The sequence below is a fragment of the Arctopsyche grandis genome, chromosome 3 (genome assembly GCF_051622035.1).
Source record: "Arctopsyche grandis isolate Sample6627 chromosome 3, ASM5162203v2, whole genome shotgun sequence".
NCBI classification, from domain to species: Eukaryota; Metazoa; Arthropoda; class Insecta; order Trichoptera; family Hydropsychidae; genus Arctopsyche; species Arctopsyche grandis.
Genome location: NC_135357.1, coordinates 6,983,155 through 7,002,115, shown reverse-complemented (window position 1 = coordinate 7,002,115; position 18,961 = coordinate 6,983,155). Strand labels below are relative to the sequence as shown.

The window sequence follows — 18,961 nt, the reverse complement described above, 5'->3', positions numbered from 1 at the left end:
CATGTTATTGTTTACTCTTCCGGTAACTGTGGTTATTGTAGAAAGAAAATTCAATAAATTAAAAATAATTAAAGATTACAAAATAAATTCGATCGGTCAAACCAGACTTAAGAGGGCTGGACACCAGCGCCTTGTCCATACAAACGTATTACACTTCTCCCTTCCTCAATTATGGCACTAGAGAAATTATTTTTTAATATGCTATGGATATCCACCATTGGGGTGCATCTATCGTTTTATTTTTTGATTAATTATTTTTTATAGGAGATAGGAGCCGCCAAACATCTATAAAATCGCCTCTTTTTTACACCCACGAAAAGAGTCTAGCGTGGTTATTTAACGGTCGATTTAAAAAAAAAATATGCCGATAGATGCACAGAAAATATCGTTCTCATACCGATGATGACATTTTTTTAAAAATTGCTCTAGTTTTGGAGGAGAAAATAGGAGAATACGAAACCTCGATTTAAAATACGTATTATCTGGTCGAAGCGCAACTGTCGCATTCATTCAATATATATATTGATATATATTGTCACATTCACTCAATATATATATCGAAGAAAGGAACGGCAACAAAATTAAGGTTTCGGGTGTACAGCCCTCTTAATGAACTATCTTTGCTTACAATGGAGCACATAGAAGAAGCAGCCAAAATGGATCACAAACAACTAATGCATGATCTTGCAAACATTAAGATTCGAAAGAAGACATTTTAAAATAGGTGAGTTAAATCAAGGAAATTATATTATGTACCTAAATATTAACAATAATTTTATTTTTATTAATACTGCGTTGCGAAACCAAAAATTTGGTATTTCGATTTAAACATTCAAGGGGGGGGGGGCCTTGATGATTTTTTGCTTACGGGCCCAAAATTTCTAGTTACGCACCTGAGTAAATATAATGATCTATGAAGTTTTGATGGAATAATTATGGATATAATAACTAGCATTAAGTTCTACATACGCGGCATATCAAATCTTTTTTAGTTGAAAATTTTTTCCAGTGTATCCCATGGTATTTCAATAGACCTGGAATTACTATCCTGTAATTATTATATGGCCATTAGTGGCAACATGCAGAGCAGATTATTTGTACCACAATAATAAACACTCGAAACCCATTGATTTTTTTTGCCACAACTCTCAGCGCATACCTATCGGCCCACAGCGAGAAAAAAAATGCCAGAGCAAAAAATTAATCTCCCTAAACCAAATTTTTGTCGACGAACGCTTCTAAAGGTGTGGCGCGCGCGCCAAAACGCACCTTCTAAGATTCCGATCCGACGAACTTTATTTCAAACGGCAAACGTTGCTTGCTGACATTTAAATGTCTTGGGTATCGAATGTGATTACATGTCATAGCAGGAAAAAAAGTATCAGCATCGTTGGATTTATCAATTGAAACATGGACTTTCTTACTTTCTCTCATGTTGTGGTGTTTCTTTGTCTGACATTTCTGTACAAATATTGATTAAATCGAATCTTATGAAACGATGTGCCTAAAATATACGATTCAAGCTTGTACGTTTTGCGCGGCATTTTATATGCGCCGATTTGTAAAAGATTTAAAAAAGTTAAAAGCCGCATTGTTTGTGGATAACACTGTTCGACAAATGACGACGTTTTTTTGGTTCAGAGACAAGATATGACTTTCCTTATAGATCTATGCCCAATAAACACGAATCTGGTAATAAAAAATGTTGATAAGCTCGAAATTCGGAGATATATGTGTTTTTTAATTCGCGCGATTTTTCTATATCTTGGTGTTGTTCGGTCGATGTCTCAAAATCTGTCAATTTCCTGTTCAAAATAAATATTGGAATCTATAGTCTGGTATTTTATCTTTCATTTGTAGTACTTTTCAGCTTTCAAATATCTCTAAGTAGTCGTCTAGTTCAAATCAAAAGTCAAAAGTACGTATTTTCACTTGGGATTTTTTCCCACTGTTAATACTATTTTATACTGAGTTTTTTCTATTGAAACATGTTTATTGCAATAGTGTTCTGGCCACAATATTTTTTGTTTTCGTTTAAAAGGGTTAATTGGAAGTGTGCTGAATTTTAAATCGGTAAAATTGCGAGATAAAAGCTCGTACTAGTATTTACTCGTATTTACACGAATCTGAATTGAATTAATGGGGATAATATATTCAATTGTTTTTATATGAGAATTAAATAAAATTCCACGCAGAAAAATCAAAAAATCATAATCGAGGTAAGCCAGTTATCAATAGAATTTTTGTTATTAATCCACAAGAATAGTCGAAATATGTTTTTTTTAAGTGGAATTTTATTAAATTTTCATATATAGACAATTTAATATATTATCCCTATTAATTCAATTCATATTCGTGTAAATACTAGTACAAGCTTTTTGCTTGCAATTTTTCCGATTTAAAGTTCAGCATACTTCCAATTAACCCTTTTAAACGAAAACAAAAAATAGTGTGGCCAGAAAACTATTTCAATAAACATGTTTCAATAGAAAAAAACTCAATATAAAATAGTATTAAGAGTGGGAAAAAATCCCAAGTGAAAATACGTACTTTTGACTTTTGATTTGAACTGGACGACTACTTAGAGAGATTTGAAAGCTGAAAAGTACTACACAGGAAAGATAAAATACCCGACTATAGATTCCAATATTCATTTTGAACAGATAATTGACAGATTTTGAGACATCGACTGAACAACACCAAGATATAGAAAAATCGTGCGATTTAAAAAACACATACATGTATCTCCGAATCTCGAGCCAATCAACATTTTCTATTATCAGATTCGTGTATAATGGGCATAGATCTATAAGAAAAGTCATATCTCGTCTCTGAACCATTTTTCGTGTCGAACAGTGTTATTATAACATTTCTCCGTTTGTAGTGGTTTAAAAGGCAACACATTCTACCGTTAATATGCACCCTCGCTAATGTCGAAGCCCTGATGGCATTTACATTTTCGCTTACTAATTTAATGTTTTCTGATTTGATTTTCCGATATGTTGTTTCGAAGACCGAAGTCGAATCACGCCACGGTGTGCAACGAGGGCAAAGAGAGGGGGACCAGACCGTAAAAGTTTGAGTGTCTGTGGCAAAGTAGTCGCACCTGGTGAGCCCACCTGAGTCCAACAGAGGAATGCGTCCGCCGGGACGGGCGCTCGCGTCGCATAAACACACTTCCTACGAATAGGGACACTTCCTCGTCGACAACTTCCTCATCTCGAAGACTTCTCCATTTCCAGCCAGCGTCGATTGTCCGGAAGGAGCCAGGCCAGGAGGCCACCAGGATGAAGGGACCAGACGTACGTCGGTCCTCGTTAGGCCAGTGACCACCGGTATGTAAGATCACAACTTTTGGGTTACCTGCTCTTCTCGCTTTAAGCACACTGAAACACATTCAAAAATCGCCAACGTGTATTTTTACCTCGGTTATCGAAGTGGTTTCGAATTTGTACGGATTTGTTTTGGTAGAAGTGACATTTTAGACTTGTGGCCGTTTGTTTGTTTATGTACGCGGATAACCGTCAGTATTTTTGGATGTCACTGAAAACGGACTGTTGTTTGAATCGGGAATTTCTTCATATGTAATTAGTCTTTGTATGTAGTCGTGCAAGTGGTTAAGCTTAGAAGAAACGGTAGTGTTGTACACATATTAATAATATGTATGTATATTAATTTAGTTCATATGCAACAATTCTTTTGCAATCATATTGAGTTGTTGATTCAATCACATTATGGTAGTAATTCCGTGCGACACGCAAGACGAAGAAATTTAATTATACATATTTATTTTAATTCCGTTCGGTGCATGTATCCAAAGTAAAGGTTTATTAATAATAAAATGGATTGAAAAAAGATTAGATTTCTTCGCATTGTAATGAAATATCTGCTCTAGAAAGTCGACATTAATATAAACATGGTTGTAGGATTGTTCTGTTTCATAATTGCATTTTTAACATATCGTCAGATATGACAGTTGGGACTTTCAAGTCATTGTATGTATTGCTGGTTTACATCTTTCCAAGCATTTTTTCAACAATCCTTTTTTTATATTGTACATATGTATGTTATGGTGAAATTATAACAGCAGTGAAATCATATTTACACTGACGTTTCAGTGAATTCATACACAATTACACATTCACTGGGTATATGTAGCTATATTTTCACTACGGAAATTACACATTCACTGACGCTTATTAGTGAAATTATAATTTTTGACAGTTGAATGGTAGTGAAATACCAACTCGAGATTATTTTATAGCATGATTTACGATTCAACAATTAATTGATATTACGTACTATGAAAATGAAGTTTCTGATTACAAATTATCGTCGAAATAGAAGGAGTTTATTTTAAAATTTTCTAAAAAACTAGTTTTAATAGTTAATAAAGTTCAAATTATTAAAACACTACTTTGTCAATATTTTTCAATTTATTGAATTATAATTTCACTGATATTAAAAAGTTAATTTGTAATTATATTGTTACATACCGTACTCACTATCTGAAATAGTGAAATTATAATAAACAATTTGATTTAAACATATACAAAAACAGATGCCGCAGTTGACTTTTTTTTTAGTGCATTTAATGAATATTTTATTGTGTAAATTTGTAATGGCATAATTTTTCTATGGAATTTTTAGAAATAGGTGAAACTTTTAATAAAATAAAATTTTACAATAAATGCGCTACAAGAAAAATTTATGATAATATATTCAAAATTTTCGCTTTATTTTTGAAAATGTCATGTAAAAGTTGTTCAGTGTGGGATCTCATGTGTATTACAAATATTGCATTACTTCAAGTGTGTTGAGTTTTCTTAATAGTTTTGTAACCAATTTCAAAATGAATCAGTGCATACGAGTTTTTGACAGATTTACACAACAAGCTTAGCTCTCGTACATATTGTATGTACATATGTACATACATATGTAGGTCCTTATCGTTATGATTGATGGCCACTGTGCAAAGAAATTGTACTGAATTGAAATATGTAGTATTATATTTGAGAAATCATTGTTTTTTTTTTTATTATTTTTCGTTGGTATTTCCTTTATCATAGATTCTGATGATAAAATCTTTGACTTCATCGTCTTGATACTTATTAGTTATTAGAAATGATCACGTGCGGATCGTTGTATGTATATTATCCCATTAATCGAGTACGTGGAAAACGATAAGAGTAATATTACTTTTACTTATCTCGCACGGGGTTAATGCAATTTATGTTTCACCACTTTATCAATAAAGCGGACGATTTTCCCCGTTAATTTCACTGGAAAAAAAATACAAATATTTATACTATAAATGCGTCATTATTTGAAAATGTCATAAAATGAATCATACATCAATAAATATATATATTTTATCAGTTATATCAAAATATATAGTGCGTGTTTTCTTATCACATCCTTACTCACACGTGTGTGCATACGATAAACTATAAAGTTTACTATAATATCAATGTTTATATAGTGAGGGTTCGTAGTAAGGGCGAATGTTTGATTTGATGAACTAAACAATACAATGCGTTATATGTACTTTTAATGGGGACCGGGAAATATAAGGAAACTGGATGACGTTTGTATGTAGTAATGAATGGTTTTTTCTTATTTTTTTTAGTATGACATAAGAAGTTTTTTGAAGATTAAACTCTTACATGTTTGATAGATTGACATTTTGTTAAATTTGTGATTTTTTAATTCATTCGAATGTTCTCGGTGATCTGTAGTACTGTAATTTATCACGTTTTATATTCAGCGCTACAAATTTTGAATGTCGTACCTATAAAGGATGAAATTTTATTTATATGGTGCTTATTTGGAACATAATAAGCAATTAGAATTTGTACAATGCATTGAACGGAATTACCATAAAACTTTTATAGGCACAATCAGTCATACATAAAGATTTGACGGAAAAATTGTTGTGAAAAATCAGGGTCAAACTTCAATGTTGTGTGTAAGCTTTAAATAAATTGTTTTTTATTTTATTTATTGATTGTTATTATGAATAGGAGACCCAACTATTGGTCTCAATTTTGCAAATACCGTAACAATTTCAACGTGCCAGAAATAATAGTCGTGTTTTTTTTTTTTTGTAAGATTAATTTGAGTTGGCGTTACGGAGTGGTCAATGACAGTAATGGTTTTTTACTATACGTACATCCATAATAATCATTTGGAAACTCATCTTTGGAGTGGGTGCATTCTAGTGGGTGTTCAGCTCAATACGCGCGGAAGAAGAAGGTCATAGTTGTTATTAATGATAATATTATTGGTAATGGCATTGTGTTTGATCCAATTTGACCGATGACCAAATTCGGATCTCCCCCGTTTCGTGAATTTGGATTTGAAAGTACATGTATGTGTGTGTGTGTGATTTTAGTAAAGTTTAGTCATTGTGATGGTTTTTAATGGAATCAAATTGGAGTTTTCCGCGGACGCCACGACATTGTGGTGTGTGGCGAATCTGCGATCTGGTCTGGAGGACAGGTCTGATTGATTGATCTGATGAGGATGAGAGGAGGATGGTGGTCGGGTGGTGTGCGTGTTCGCAGGACCACATTCTTAACCTGGAAACAACATCGAAACTGGAATCGATTTCGATAATATTAAGCGGCGAGGTGAGGCGAAGCGCGTCGAAGAAACCGCGAGCCGAAATTGATATCGTGTTTGCGATGATTTTTTTCGTTTTGTCTGTATGGGTCGGTTAATAGAATCGGAAGTTTGATCACTGATTGTGATCAAACTTCCGATTCTGTTAAGATTGTGTTAAGCATTGAATCATACGGCACGCCATGCCGAGGTGACTCTAGCTGTAAATGGGCGTGCCTTATGTCATTGTTATTTCGACAAGTTTTTCTCACATTTCTTCAAATATGGGAATCACTGTTTTTGATCAATGTCAAACCTATGTCAATACGACGAGAAAATATAATTGAAAACACTCCCAAGGGGTGAATTTTGACCTGGGTGCCACAGCATAGATCAGGCGTACTAGCGGGCTTTTTACATACATGTACAAAACTGTCTAAAAAAACACGTGCCGCGTACCATTGTGTGTGTTTGCGCCCTAATGGTTTAAACCGCAAAGTGTTATTGCATGTGTATTTCGTATACCTACTACTGTTTTAAAAAATGACTTTCAAACTTATTTTTGTTGAAACATTTGTGCGATGCGGTTTGATGTGATGTATTTTAGATTGAGTATCTATGTTTGTATTTTTATATACATACATACATATATGTATGTGTGTAAAGGATGTTTTTTAGAGGTATAAAACCTTAAAATGAAATCGTGGTAATGGCCATGTTATTGGAATTATTATAAGTGTTGAAATATGATATCGGGCATAGGCTGATCTTTAAGGCGAAAACACACTGAAAGGAACGGCATGGCACGTCTTCTTGGTTTCCGGTTAAGGAAGAGCACTCCGAGTTCATTGTTAATTTGTACAATTTTATTATTTCGACAAGTTTCTCCTACATTTCTGCAAATATGGGATTCACCGTTATCTATCATTGTCAAGCCTATGTCAATACAATGATTAAATATCACCGAAAACACTCCTGGGGGTGATTTTTGGGACTGCGTGCAGGGCCTCTCAGTGTGTTTTCGCTCTAAAGCGCAATCTGTCCAAAGTCTAATTGTCGAGCAATTGGGGCCGTATATCGGCAATAACGCGGCGAAGGCTTCCAAGTTGTCTATCGTCTCTGGTTTGTCAGCATAGACTAGCGACTTCACATATCCCCACAGAAAATAATCCAAAGGAAAGGAAAATAGTCGCACGATCTTGGAGGCCAATTCACGATCGTAAAATGGACGTAGTGCACGGTAAGTTTCGCGAATTGAACCACGATTTTCGAAATAAATTTGCATAATTTGCGAGCATTGTTCTAGCGTAAGTCTATTTATGGTGAAATGGCAAACCAAACTGAGGACAAATCAGCTTTCAGCTGTCAAATTGACTGGTAAAAGTGTTGCCAATTAAAAAAAAAACCTCTAAAAAAACATTCTTTATGACTGATTTTTAGGAGAAGAATCTGTTTAAGTTACGTTCCAAAAATCTGAATTAATGTGTCAGAATCAAATGTACATATGTTGCTTGTCATTATTTGTGGTGCGACAAATAAAGCGGAACCCCTATAATACCAAATGGTATGTACAATTATTTAAATTCAAATCTGATTAAATGTGTCTATTATATGTTAAATTTGATGAGCTTGGTACTTCATTAGTATTATGAGCAAATTTGTTGATCTTGAAATGAAATTCAAACGTCAAAGACACTATTTATAGACTTGTTTCAGTGTTTATGATTACTCTTTGGTAGTACGGATCGTCTCTTGTGAATTAATTGATAGAATGTTCTGTATGACCCAGAAGAGTCCTTGTCGCTATTGTGTATGTGGTTGTTGTGTTCGTTGGTTGAGTGCCAATCTGTTCCAACTTGGGATTATTGTTCCATTGAAGCCTTGTATGAGTATTGTGCCTTCATGCATTTGCTCTAGACACGTTCATTGTACACAAAAAGTGAGTTCAAAAACTTGTAGTGATACCACTCAAACAAGATAAGACCGTTTTGCATTTGCTTTGAATACTGGTCGGTTGCGCTATCGAAAGCCCGCATTGTTTTTATTCAAATTTGAGTTGTACACTTTTGTACGAAAGGCGGTGGGGCAGGTGGTGTATGTGTAACAATGGCAGCTTATTTTTAATCGTCTAACTTCACTGGTGTTCGACATTTAAATACAATTACCTAATCGCGTAGAAGTCGCCATAATGGTGGCACGTCCTGTTGACAATGGAAAACTCTACATGTGTACGTACGTACATATGTATGAACATTCTACAGGTTAAACTAATAATACACTCAGTACGAGCCTCGAGAATGCAGTGTATTGTAAAACTAGTTTAATTCTTCGGCCTTTTTGCACTATCATTCACTGAAGACGATTCTTCTACTGCTCCTCCTCTTCTCGGCGAGCCGCCATTTTTGTTGTTGTTTCGATTCAAGAATTCTTTCGGTTGCGTCGATCATGGAGAGCATTGAAATCTCTACTTTCCCGTTCACTAACCTCGTTGTTAAAAACGTTGGTTTCTATTTAATTTTTTAATTGACGACCGATCTGTTTGGTCATCGCCTGGGTCTATGACCGTATCGTTTGGTTCAAAATCATTACGAATATACAGGGTGCCAAATAAAATCGGTATCGAAATCAACGCTCTTACGAAACTGTCGATGATTACTTTGCACATTATTTTTTGAAAACTTTATATTTATACATTTTTAGACACGGGTTTTATTATTTGACATTTTAACTATCATTTGAGGGGTGACAGGTTTCTTAGTGAGGTTTTGGAAATGGGAAATGATTTTAGCGAGTAGGAAGAGGCAATAAAGATAACTAATCAAGGTTTTCTGTATACAATTTCTGCAGAATTAATACATTGGGTACATCAGAAAAGTGTAGGAAAATGGTATCATTTCTTGTAGAGAATTACACATATTCTGTTTTTCATAAGAGCAAATTTCACGTCACATAAATTGTCCAAAAAGTTGGAGATGTCATCTGATGCCATATCCATAAGGGCGCAGATATACAGAGTGGTATCCGTCACGTGTTTTTTTTTTAGATGTAAAAAACGCTAGCACGTTTGATCTATGCCAGGTCAAAACTCACCCCCTGGTGTGTTTTCGGTGATACATTTTCCTTGTATTGACAGGTTTGACAGTGATCGATAATGGTGATTCTCATATTTGAATAAACGTAGGAGAAACTTGTCGTAAAGACCATCAAATATAAATAAAAATGACATAAGACACGCCCATTCACAGCTGGAGTCTACTAGGCATGTTGTGCCGTACAATTCTATGTGTCTGGGCTTTAAGAAGTGTCACCTTTAAAAATAAAGTAAAAATAACTAATGATGCGAAAAGAAGAGTCATTGGAACTTTTTTCTTAAAAAAAAACCGGTTGTAAACAGACAATTTTCTTCTGCTTCCCTTAGCCAAAATTGGGTCGAGGCTTCAGCGTGTCGACAAGATTTTTCCAGATGAATCTATCTTAAATCTTAACCCTTTCACAGATTTCATTTCTTAACTTCAGAATTTTGGAAACTGAAAAGAACTTTTTAACACTGGCGGCTGCTGACTCATATTTGTATCATGTTGGGTGCACAACGGTTAGTGGGCCGCTGGTACATACATACATATGATACATTATTTACGACTGCGCGAAATGTTTCAGTCCGCTGATATATTTTTGTATCACGTTTTCGTCTATTGTTTGTGGCCGATGATTCAATTTTGTATCACGTTAATACAAAAATATATTCACGCAGTCGTGAATCAGTAAGCGTTGTGCACCCAACGTGATACAAATATGTGTCAGCGGCCACCATAGTGTTAAAACAGTTGCTGATCTGAATTTTGACCTTTTTGTTTATAAGAAAAAGCTTACTGATTGAGATCGCTGCGAGTGAATTCTTGCATAGATTAGGGGTAAGCGTGTAATGCTTTCAGCATTACACGGTCACGGGTTCAATCCTTGAATATTCGTCGGAAATGGTTCTTGAATATTCGTCCGTCCACGGGTTCAATCCTTGAACCGTCCGAAATTATATGCGAACCAGGCAGTATATGTCGGAGTATTTCATCAGGTAAAATTCGAGTTAATTCAGGGCACGTCAATACTTAAGTACTCGCAAAGAGCAACCAATGACAGGAAGGAGCGGGTCGACCGAGCCTCGCTTCCGAGCCTAGAGGATGCGCCCTGTCGACAATTCCAACTTTTACCTATATTTTATTTATTTATTTTTATTTTTATTTTTACATATATACCAGGAAGGCCTTACAGGTAAATCCCAATATGTATATGTAATCAAATTACGGTGGCTGCGTGAAGGGCGCGTGGATGCTGGACGCGTCATTAGCGGCCATTTCGCGCGCTCGCGGAAATGGCGGGAAACGGGAATGGCGGATGGGTTCCCCGGGGATAGAAAGCGGAGCTGCTGGACGACACGCGTTTCGATTTCAAAAAGAAAACGCGAAGCGGTGATGGCGAGGAATGCTGCGCGTGGGTTTTTTGTGTCCAGCGGTGAGCCGCCCGCCCGCCTGATCTGGGTTACGACCTCAAAACCGACTCCATTCACGCGACACCATACTCCATGAGCACGTGGACCAAACTAGTACCTCAGTGCCTCACCGCGAACCTATCCAAGCAAGGATCAGATCTGCGAGATAAGTAGCCCCAAAGATAGACACTTCGGACCAGAACCGGAATAGGTCTCATAGAAATACAAATACTATACACAACCACATGTTACATAGAGCAACAATTGAAAAAAAAAACACAAATGGAGGACATTGGAAGATGAAATAATAGTAAAAAAAAAGTTCATCTTCAGAGGGCATGCTCTCTTTTTGGCTACTATGCTATGTACATATATTGTATGCGGGTCTACGTGACTTGACAGAATGTTAAATTACAGAAAACGCAAATATCAGAATGCAAAGATCGAAAGTCGAAAGATCTTAAGTCGAAAGATCAAAAAAAAATGGTGCATGGTAAACGGTACATACTCACTTAATTTGTGCGAGCAGAATACAACAGGAACAAGAGGAACATGCTTTTTCTCCCGTGTTAATGTGCGCGTGCAGAATTTCGATTTTCGATTTTTGCATTCTGATATTTGCGTTTTCTGTAATTTAACATTCTGTCAAATCACGGAGACCGATTGTATGCCTATGTGTGTACATTTTATCAAATGAAGTGTGTGTTTCCTTTGTATCGTTAGTACTTTGGTGAAAGGTTTCCGTGTAATAAATTTTGATTATGCTTTTTGTAAAAGTCTATTGTGAACACAATGAACTGAGTCTTTTGTGTTAAGAATAGTTTGCTATTTTATATTGCAACAGGTTTTTAGTATTGAGGGCAATGTTTGTGTTGACTGGTGTAAATGAACTCGTTAAAATCATTGTCAGTACATCACCCATCTCCAATACTATCAATCGAGTTAGAATTCAAAGTCGTTCTGTCTTCTCGCGTTCTACTTCATTCAAACTATGTATGCTTTGGTCTCAACATGTCGATATGACTCCTCTGCTTGAGTATTTCTTGTATTTTTATCACGCCTTCATCATCAAGTACAGAAGATATGTAGATTGATAATACTATTTACATTGAGGACTAAAATCGTTACAGTTTACTTTCGTTTTAGCATTTGAGATGAGTTTCTGGGAAGATCGATGTTTTTCTAGGAAGCTTGAAGCTTGAAGTTGAATGGCGCTAAATTATACATGTTTTTTTCATGTTCTATACTAATTAGGATTGAATCTTTAGATGGTAATTAGAGACAAGCTTGCTATGCAATACTGGGGGTGCTAATCATAACATTTCAAGTGCCAGAAAAAAAAGCTTTCAGGAGAGACTTATGTATAAATAAATAATGCAACATTTTTAAATGAACTATAATATTTCTGCCGGGTGTTATAACCATTCAATGAGCAATCAATAAATCTTAGATATTAGAAAAAAAATGAAGTGCCATCATGTGTGTCATCATTAAATGCCATAATAACGTTGTATGTACCACTTTCATAATAATAAATGGATAATTTCTATAGCGTCGTCTCTCTCAACTCTCAGATGTTTCTCTGATCTGAGAGAGATAGGACAGGGATACAAATTTGCAAGAACGATTTCAACGATTTGGCAAACTCTGATAGGAAACTATCGACTTGGAGTCTCATATCCAAGTTCTGGCTAGCAGCAACCAGTGGGAATCGAACCCATAACCACTTTGTTGGAAAGCATTTTACGCTAACCATTAGTGCATGCTGCTGGTTGAGCTTATGTGGCACTTACGACGTTATGGTTTGGTACCCCTCAAGTGACAGTGCAATTAATAAGGCACTTACAAAATTATGACTTGCTTCTTCAAGTTTCAAATTTGTAAAGGCAAAAAGGTAAAGACAAATCTTGAATAAAATGCATTTGAGTCTATGTAGCACCCCTTATTTATTGGCGCTTGGTATCTCATTTTATTTAGTTAGAATTCTTATTGGGAGTTTTCTTGAGGCATTCTCTGACCGATTGTTGATATGTCCCAAATTGGAAACGATTGATTCGTTTTCATTCTATGGCTGCGATTCTTATTTTGATTGTGTACAATGAATAGCTTTTTTCTTTTAGTATGTATATATGTATGTATTTGTATTGAATTCATACGTTAAAATTACTCATGACAAAGTTGCATGCAAATTTGGAATTATACATTATCTGCGAATGTTTTTTACGTCGATTTCATTACCAAATACATTTATCTCGCATAAATAAGCACGTCACCGGTGGGAAAACCAAGCAAACAACGCCAATTTCTTTCAGCATTGGCTTGCATTTTTGCGGATGACGTATGGGCGCTCTTTGGCGGCCATCTTTTTTCTGCGTCCCACCGCCATTGTTATCGCAGGGTGCGCGGTAAAAGTTTGCGTGCCAAGTGGCATACATATTTTAAGAAATACTTAAATGGCACATTTAACCATTCTCCGGTGTCGTTGATTTGCATGCGATTCGCGTGCGTTCGGCATTTATTCGCATATTTTCCTCGAACTAATCAGTCGTAATTTTGTTTCAGGTGCTTAAGATGTCTGAAGAGCTGGTGTTGGGAAGCGCCAGAGCGAGACCCGACACCAAGTCGTTCTACGTCGTCGGACCTTTCGGATAGCAGAATCAGTGAAATCGTTTCGTGTGTGTTCTAGTGGGTGCTTAGATATTGTAGTGCGCCTGTGAAGGCACTGGAATCAGTGAGAAAGATAAAGTGATAGATTTGAACGAAGATGAAGTTCTCGACGGGAAGCAGCTCTAGCAGCCTGGCCAGCGACTCCTTGTCCAGGAAGTCGACGCTGTGCATTTACACGGATGCAGACTTCCTCAACGGTCCTGATAAGGTACGAACGAAACCGTTATTGTCCTTATTGCTAGTACGTAGTGAACGTTTCAACTTGGAGCATTTCCTCCTTGCGAAATTGGTCTATGTACCTGTGCGTAATACCTAACTGTATCTATTGGGCAACGCATTCTTTTAGTCGTCTAATCGTCATCATCATCATCATCGTTAGCTTGTAAACGTTCACTGCTGAACGTTTACGGTCTAATTGATGTCGAAGACCCCCCCCCCCCCCCCGTAAACTGTAACTTCTGGTGTACGTAACCTATACTTTGGGTACTGTAACTTGGGTCGTAGTAGATAATTCCCAATATCTAGCATTTGAACGTTTAATCAAATGACAATTATTCAATGTGAAGGAGATAAAGAACATTTTACAACCTTTGCTTACAATCACACTCGGAGTACACTACATGTATGTACTATCACGACTGCTGTTTTAGTAGCTTTTTCATTATTTTTAAACTGAAGCTTGGTCTATAAACAACCAGTTGAGCACTAAAATATAGGACTGTATTTGCTATTTTTATCTTTATTTTATTTTAACTAGGCTGTGCTCTAGTACATAGATTCTGTTCATACACCTGAACGTAAACTCGTATCACTATTGAAGTGTGGAGTTTTCGCCTTTTTTATCTGGCTACTCATCAATAAAGTTGGATCTTCATTGGTAACCTTTTCTTGTTTTTTTTTTTTGAGATTTTACCACTACCGTTAGTTGACCTTTAGAAATTTCAGTATAAGTTGATCATAAAAAGCTATTTGCGTTAGGATTCCTATAATCGCTACATTTTCCATTTAATGTTAGTATTGAAGGCACAATAGGAAAGTATATTGAATATTAAAATTAGCACAGTATAATGAATATTAAAATTAAACTTGAACTATTTTGGTCACTTTGCATTTTGCACTAAGTCTGAAATCCAAATCAGAGTGGTTACTATCGTTTGTTGTCCACAATGGACGCCTTTCTACATTCACAATGGACATTTTTATACATTTGCCGTAAAACTGTCGACTCATTCAATTATTATTATCTGAAGCGTTTACTATATACACTTTCGTGTGCCTCTCACACTCTTTTGATGTATGTATGTATGGCGTGCTTACGTTTTTTCACAACATTTTGCCATATTCATTGGTGCATTAGCGTATCACTTTCTTTCGACACTGCATAATATGTCTCTGTGTGTGTGTGTGTGTTGCCTCAACTTGGAAATTTTAGAACAATGGAAGTACACTGTGGAATGCGTGCACCGAAAAAGCTTTTAGACGCCATTTTCAGCTGCTTTCTATAAAAGCATTGTGTCATAGTGTGTAATTTTTAGTATCAGATATATTATGTTATATTGGAACATTTCTACTTTTTTTAACAGTATATTTTGTAATTGTAATACATATATATATATATATATATATATATATATATATATATATATATATATATATATATATATATATATATATATATATATAACGTGTAGGGTGTATAGTACAGCGCGTGTACTACCTTGCTAGTAATCATATATGAGACACTTACCCTATGACATGCCCGACATAAAGACATACAAATAAACACTGTCTGGTCGAATCCACGTGCATCATTTGGAACCCCTTGTATTCTGATCTTACATTATGAGATGATTTTAGCTCAGAAATTTCCTCTTCTTTAGTGGCTGAAGATACTATCATCATATATGCCAACATCATTAAGCCACCAGCATAGCTCGGTCGTTAAGCTTCTGCCTAACACTGAGAGGCGCTGGGTTCGATCCCATGAGCTGAACTCGATTGAAAATAAATTTTCTGAGTATATCTGTAGTGCTGCTAGTCAGATCTGGATATTTGTGACTCCAGGTCGATCGTTTCCTATCAGAGTTTGCCAATTTCTCTGATTTCATTGTTGAAACGGTTCCCGATTAAAATTGGCTAAAAAACTTTCTACCTACTATGTCACCACTATTTGACTATGATTAATGTACAATTCAAAGATGTCTTCTTAATTTGCGAGTTTTTCAGTGTCTCGTATTTCAGCGACTCGTGTAATTAAAATGCTGCTTTGTTTGTAATTGGCCAGGAAGGCGCATTGGGGTTTACCTGTAAGGCCTTCCTGGTATAAAATGTAATATATAATATCGTTATTCTGTCTGTCTGAGATAACGCTCGCCGTACTGTAATAGTCGTTTCGATTCGACATACATATGTACGTCACAGCTAAACCACTGCCAAAACGTATATACAAATATAATAGCACAAGAAAAAAACTTCTATATATTTATTTATTTATTTATAGTAGTTTGGACTATCGTGGCTTTACAGGAAGAACCTAATGCGCCACAATGGCCTACATTTGATTAAGAAAAATAAAATACATAAAATAAAAAGCAAAAATGCAAAAGCAGAAAAACATGATAAAATGAAAAAATAAAAATATAAAAAAAACAAGAAAATGCTCTATACCAATGTTTCCTCTAGGCAAATATGTAGACGGGGCTAAATCTCTGAGAATTTACCGTTATCTATTGAAAATGTATTTAATTAATTAATTAATTTTTCTATCGGTGTTTTATATTCTTTATATTGTTAATATGTAGATAGGTAGGTAGTTTTTAGCATTTTTTTCATATTTAAAAGGTACATATTTGAAAAAATCGACCGCGTACGGATCGAACACGTGACCGACGAAACATTTATTTTAATTTTTTATTTATTTAATAACTTAATATGCCAACACCAATGCGATGATATATCATCGGGTACAATACTAGTTACTATTAATTATTTATTTATTACTTTTACTATTATTATTACTCCATTGACATTTTTTTATATAAATACATTTTTGCTTCAAATATAATTGTACCCATGACTGAGTCAAGAGTTCAAGTTGTAATTTTGACGACTTAATTATACTCGAACTCTCTAATCGATCTATCATGAATCATTTCAACTTTTTCATACATTGGACTATGTACATATGTATATATGTACATATGTATGTATGTACATCCCATTGCTCGTCTTTTAATAACATTATGTAAGGTTCATTGAACATACAATGTAAGGTTCATTGAAGTTGAAGCTTTTGACGCTCGGTTTATTTTTACGATTATCGTATTATGATGATTTTTTTCGCATCGTTTGTTTACGCATGCTTTACAAGTGAATCATCTCGATTATTCGAGATAGATCAATACGGGAAAAATCATCGACAGTTAGCCAGTCGAGTGTTATTATTGTACAGTTGCGTCACGTCTATCACGTCTATTTAGGTAAAGCGATGAGAAATGTTGCAGGTACGTGCCTGTGATTTAATTTGCATATTGTATCTATATATGTATGTATGTTAGTTAACATATTTTCGAAAAAGTCAAAGGTGAGATCGACTGGAATCCCATAAAGTGAAAATGCGTGGGTTTGATATTTATTTCTGTACGGTTCAATCGATATTGTTTCAAATCGCCATGGTGTTTACTCGTCGCGCGTTACCCAGGAGAATTATCGTGTCTGGAAGAATTGATTTTTTTACCCCTCTTCGGAATGGATTGGATGGTTGTTTTTTGTTACCATAGCTCGGATAGGAGATGAACATGCGATCGGAATTATTACGCAAACGAAGTAGATACATTATCATAAATTTGAATGAGACGCGTGTTAGTTTGGAAGACGTTTCCCGAAGACGGACGGGCCAGTCCACCGGTCGACCCTGGATTCGGTTCGTTGTTGATGTTGATGATGATATATATAAATATGTGCATGTATGTATTTCATATACGTACGAATGTGTAACTGTATAGGTATATAATACAATATAAGTATATAATGTGCAGTGAGAGTTGTGAGAGTAATATCCAGTTTGCATTCTTCGGTAATGACGCCCCAGAATCGTAAACTATTAACACATTCCATTCCGAACTGTTCTCGGAATTGGATAAAAAATTAAGGAGGGAGTTGATTTTTTTATTATTCCGAGCGGTATAATAGCGAGACAGGTGCACCAGAGAAAATCTGAAATTTTAAATTGTTCCGACTATTAGTGGTTTTTCGTGTTGAATATAAATTTGTGAGCCAGCGCTGCTCTTTCAGCTGTTTCTATAATAGTATGCTGATAATGCATATGTGAGATTTTTTTAAATGTAATAAGTTATCAAGGAAATAACACAGTTCAAAACCTTTGGCTTTGTAAAAGGCAAAAAAATATAAACGATTTGGTGCGTTGTAGACTTTCATCGAGTGATGGTACATCCAATGCCATGAAATGTGACATGACAGGAAGAGAAGAGATGTCATCGATTATCGAGGCTCGATCTCTATGCTAGTTTGTAGCGTATTCTTATCACGTCGCTTCGCTTTGCTATGCACATAGCTTAAGAAGATCCGTATGTGGTGGTATATAAATAAATGCATGAACTTGAACTGTATTCGCTATCATCATCATTTACAGTCACTCACCATCCACTGCTGGATGAATGCGCTTCCATTCGTTTCTTCTTTGGGCAACGCTCATCGATCTCTCCACACACTCATTTATCTAATTTCATCCACCCGTCTTCATTGCGGTCTTCTTTTCACCCTTATACATTCTCTCGGGTACCATTGGAGCACTTCTTTCGTCCGTCCATCGTCCGTTATTTTAGCTACGTGACCCACCCATTACTATTTCAATTTCTTTACTCTCACCATTACCTTTACATTTAGTCTAATCACCTTTGTCGTACTTACCCGTATTCCGTTTTTTATTTCTCCTCGTTATGCTAAGCATACAGTATTCCATGCTTCTAAGAGTGTACTGAACCTTATGGAACATTCTGTCATTCAATGCTCAGTTATATACATACATATATGTACATAATTTTAAAAATACTTTTTTAATTTAAAAATAAACCTTTTTAGATAATTTTGTCTGCGAGGCAACTTTATAATATTGTTTGTTTTATTTTTTCGTCTATTCTTTTAGCTAATTGACCCACCCAATACAATTAACTCTATCCACCATATCAA

At 35.4% G+C, this 18,961-nt stretch overlaps 1 protein-coding gene across 1 annotated transcript in view; it reads left to right on the top strand.

Annotated features, from left to right (window-relative positions):
• The first annotated feature begins 3,080 nt into the window (after nt 1-3,080).
• LOC143909812 (uncharacterized) overlaps nt 3,081-18,961 on the top strand; it is a 75,046-nt gene continuing 59,165 nt past the window's right edge. Inside the window, exons 1-2 of the mRNA XM_077428021.1 lie at nt 3,081-3,335; nt 13,649-13,961. Of these exons, the coding sequence (XP_077284147.1) occupies nt 13,851-13,961 (111 nt within the window). The 5' untranslated portion in view covers nt 3,081-3,335; nt 13,649-13,850. The remainder of the gene's footprint in view (nt 3,336-13,648; nt 13,962-18,961) is intronic.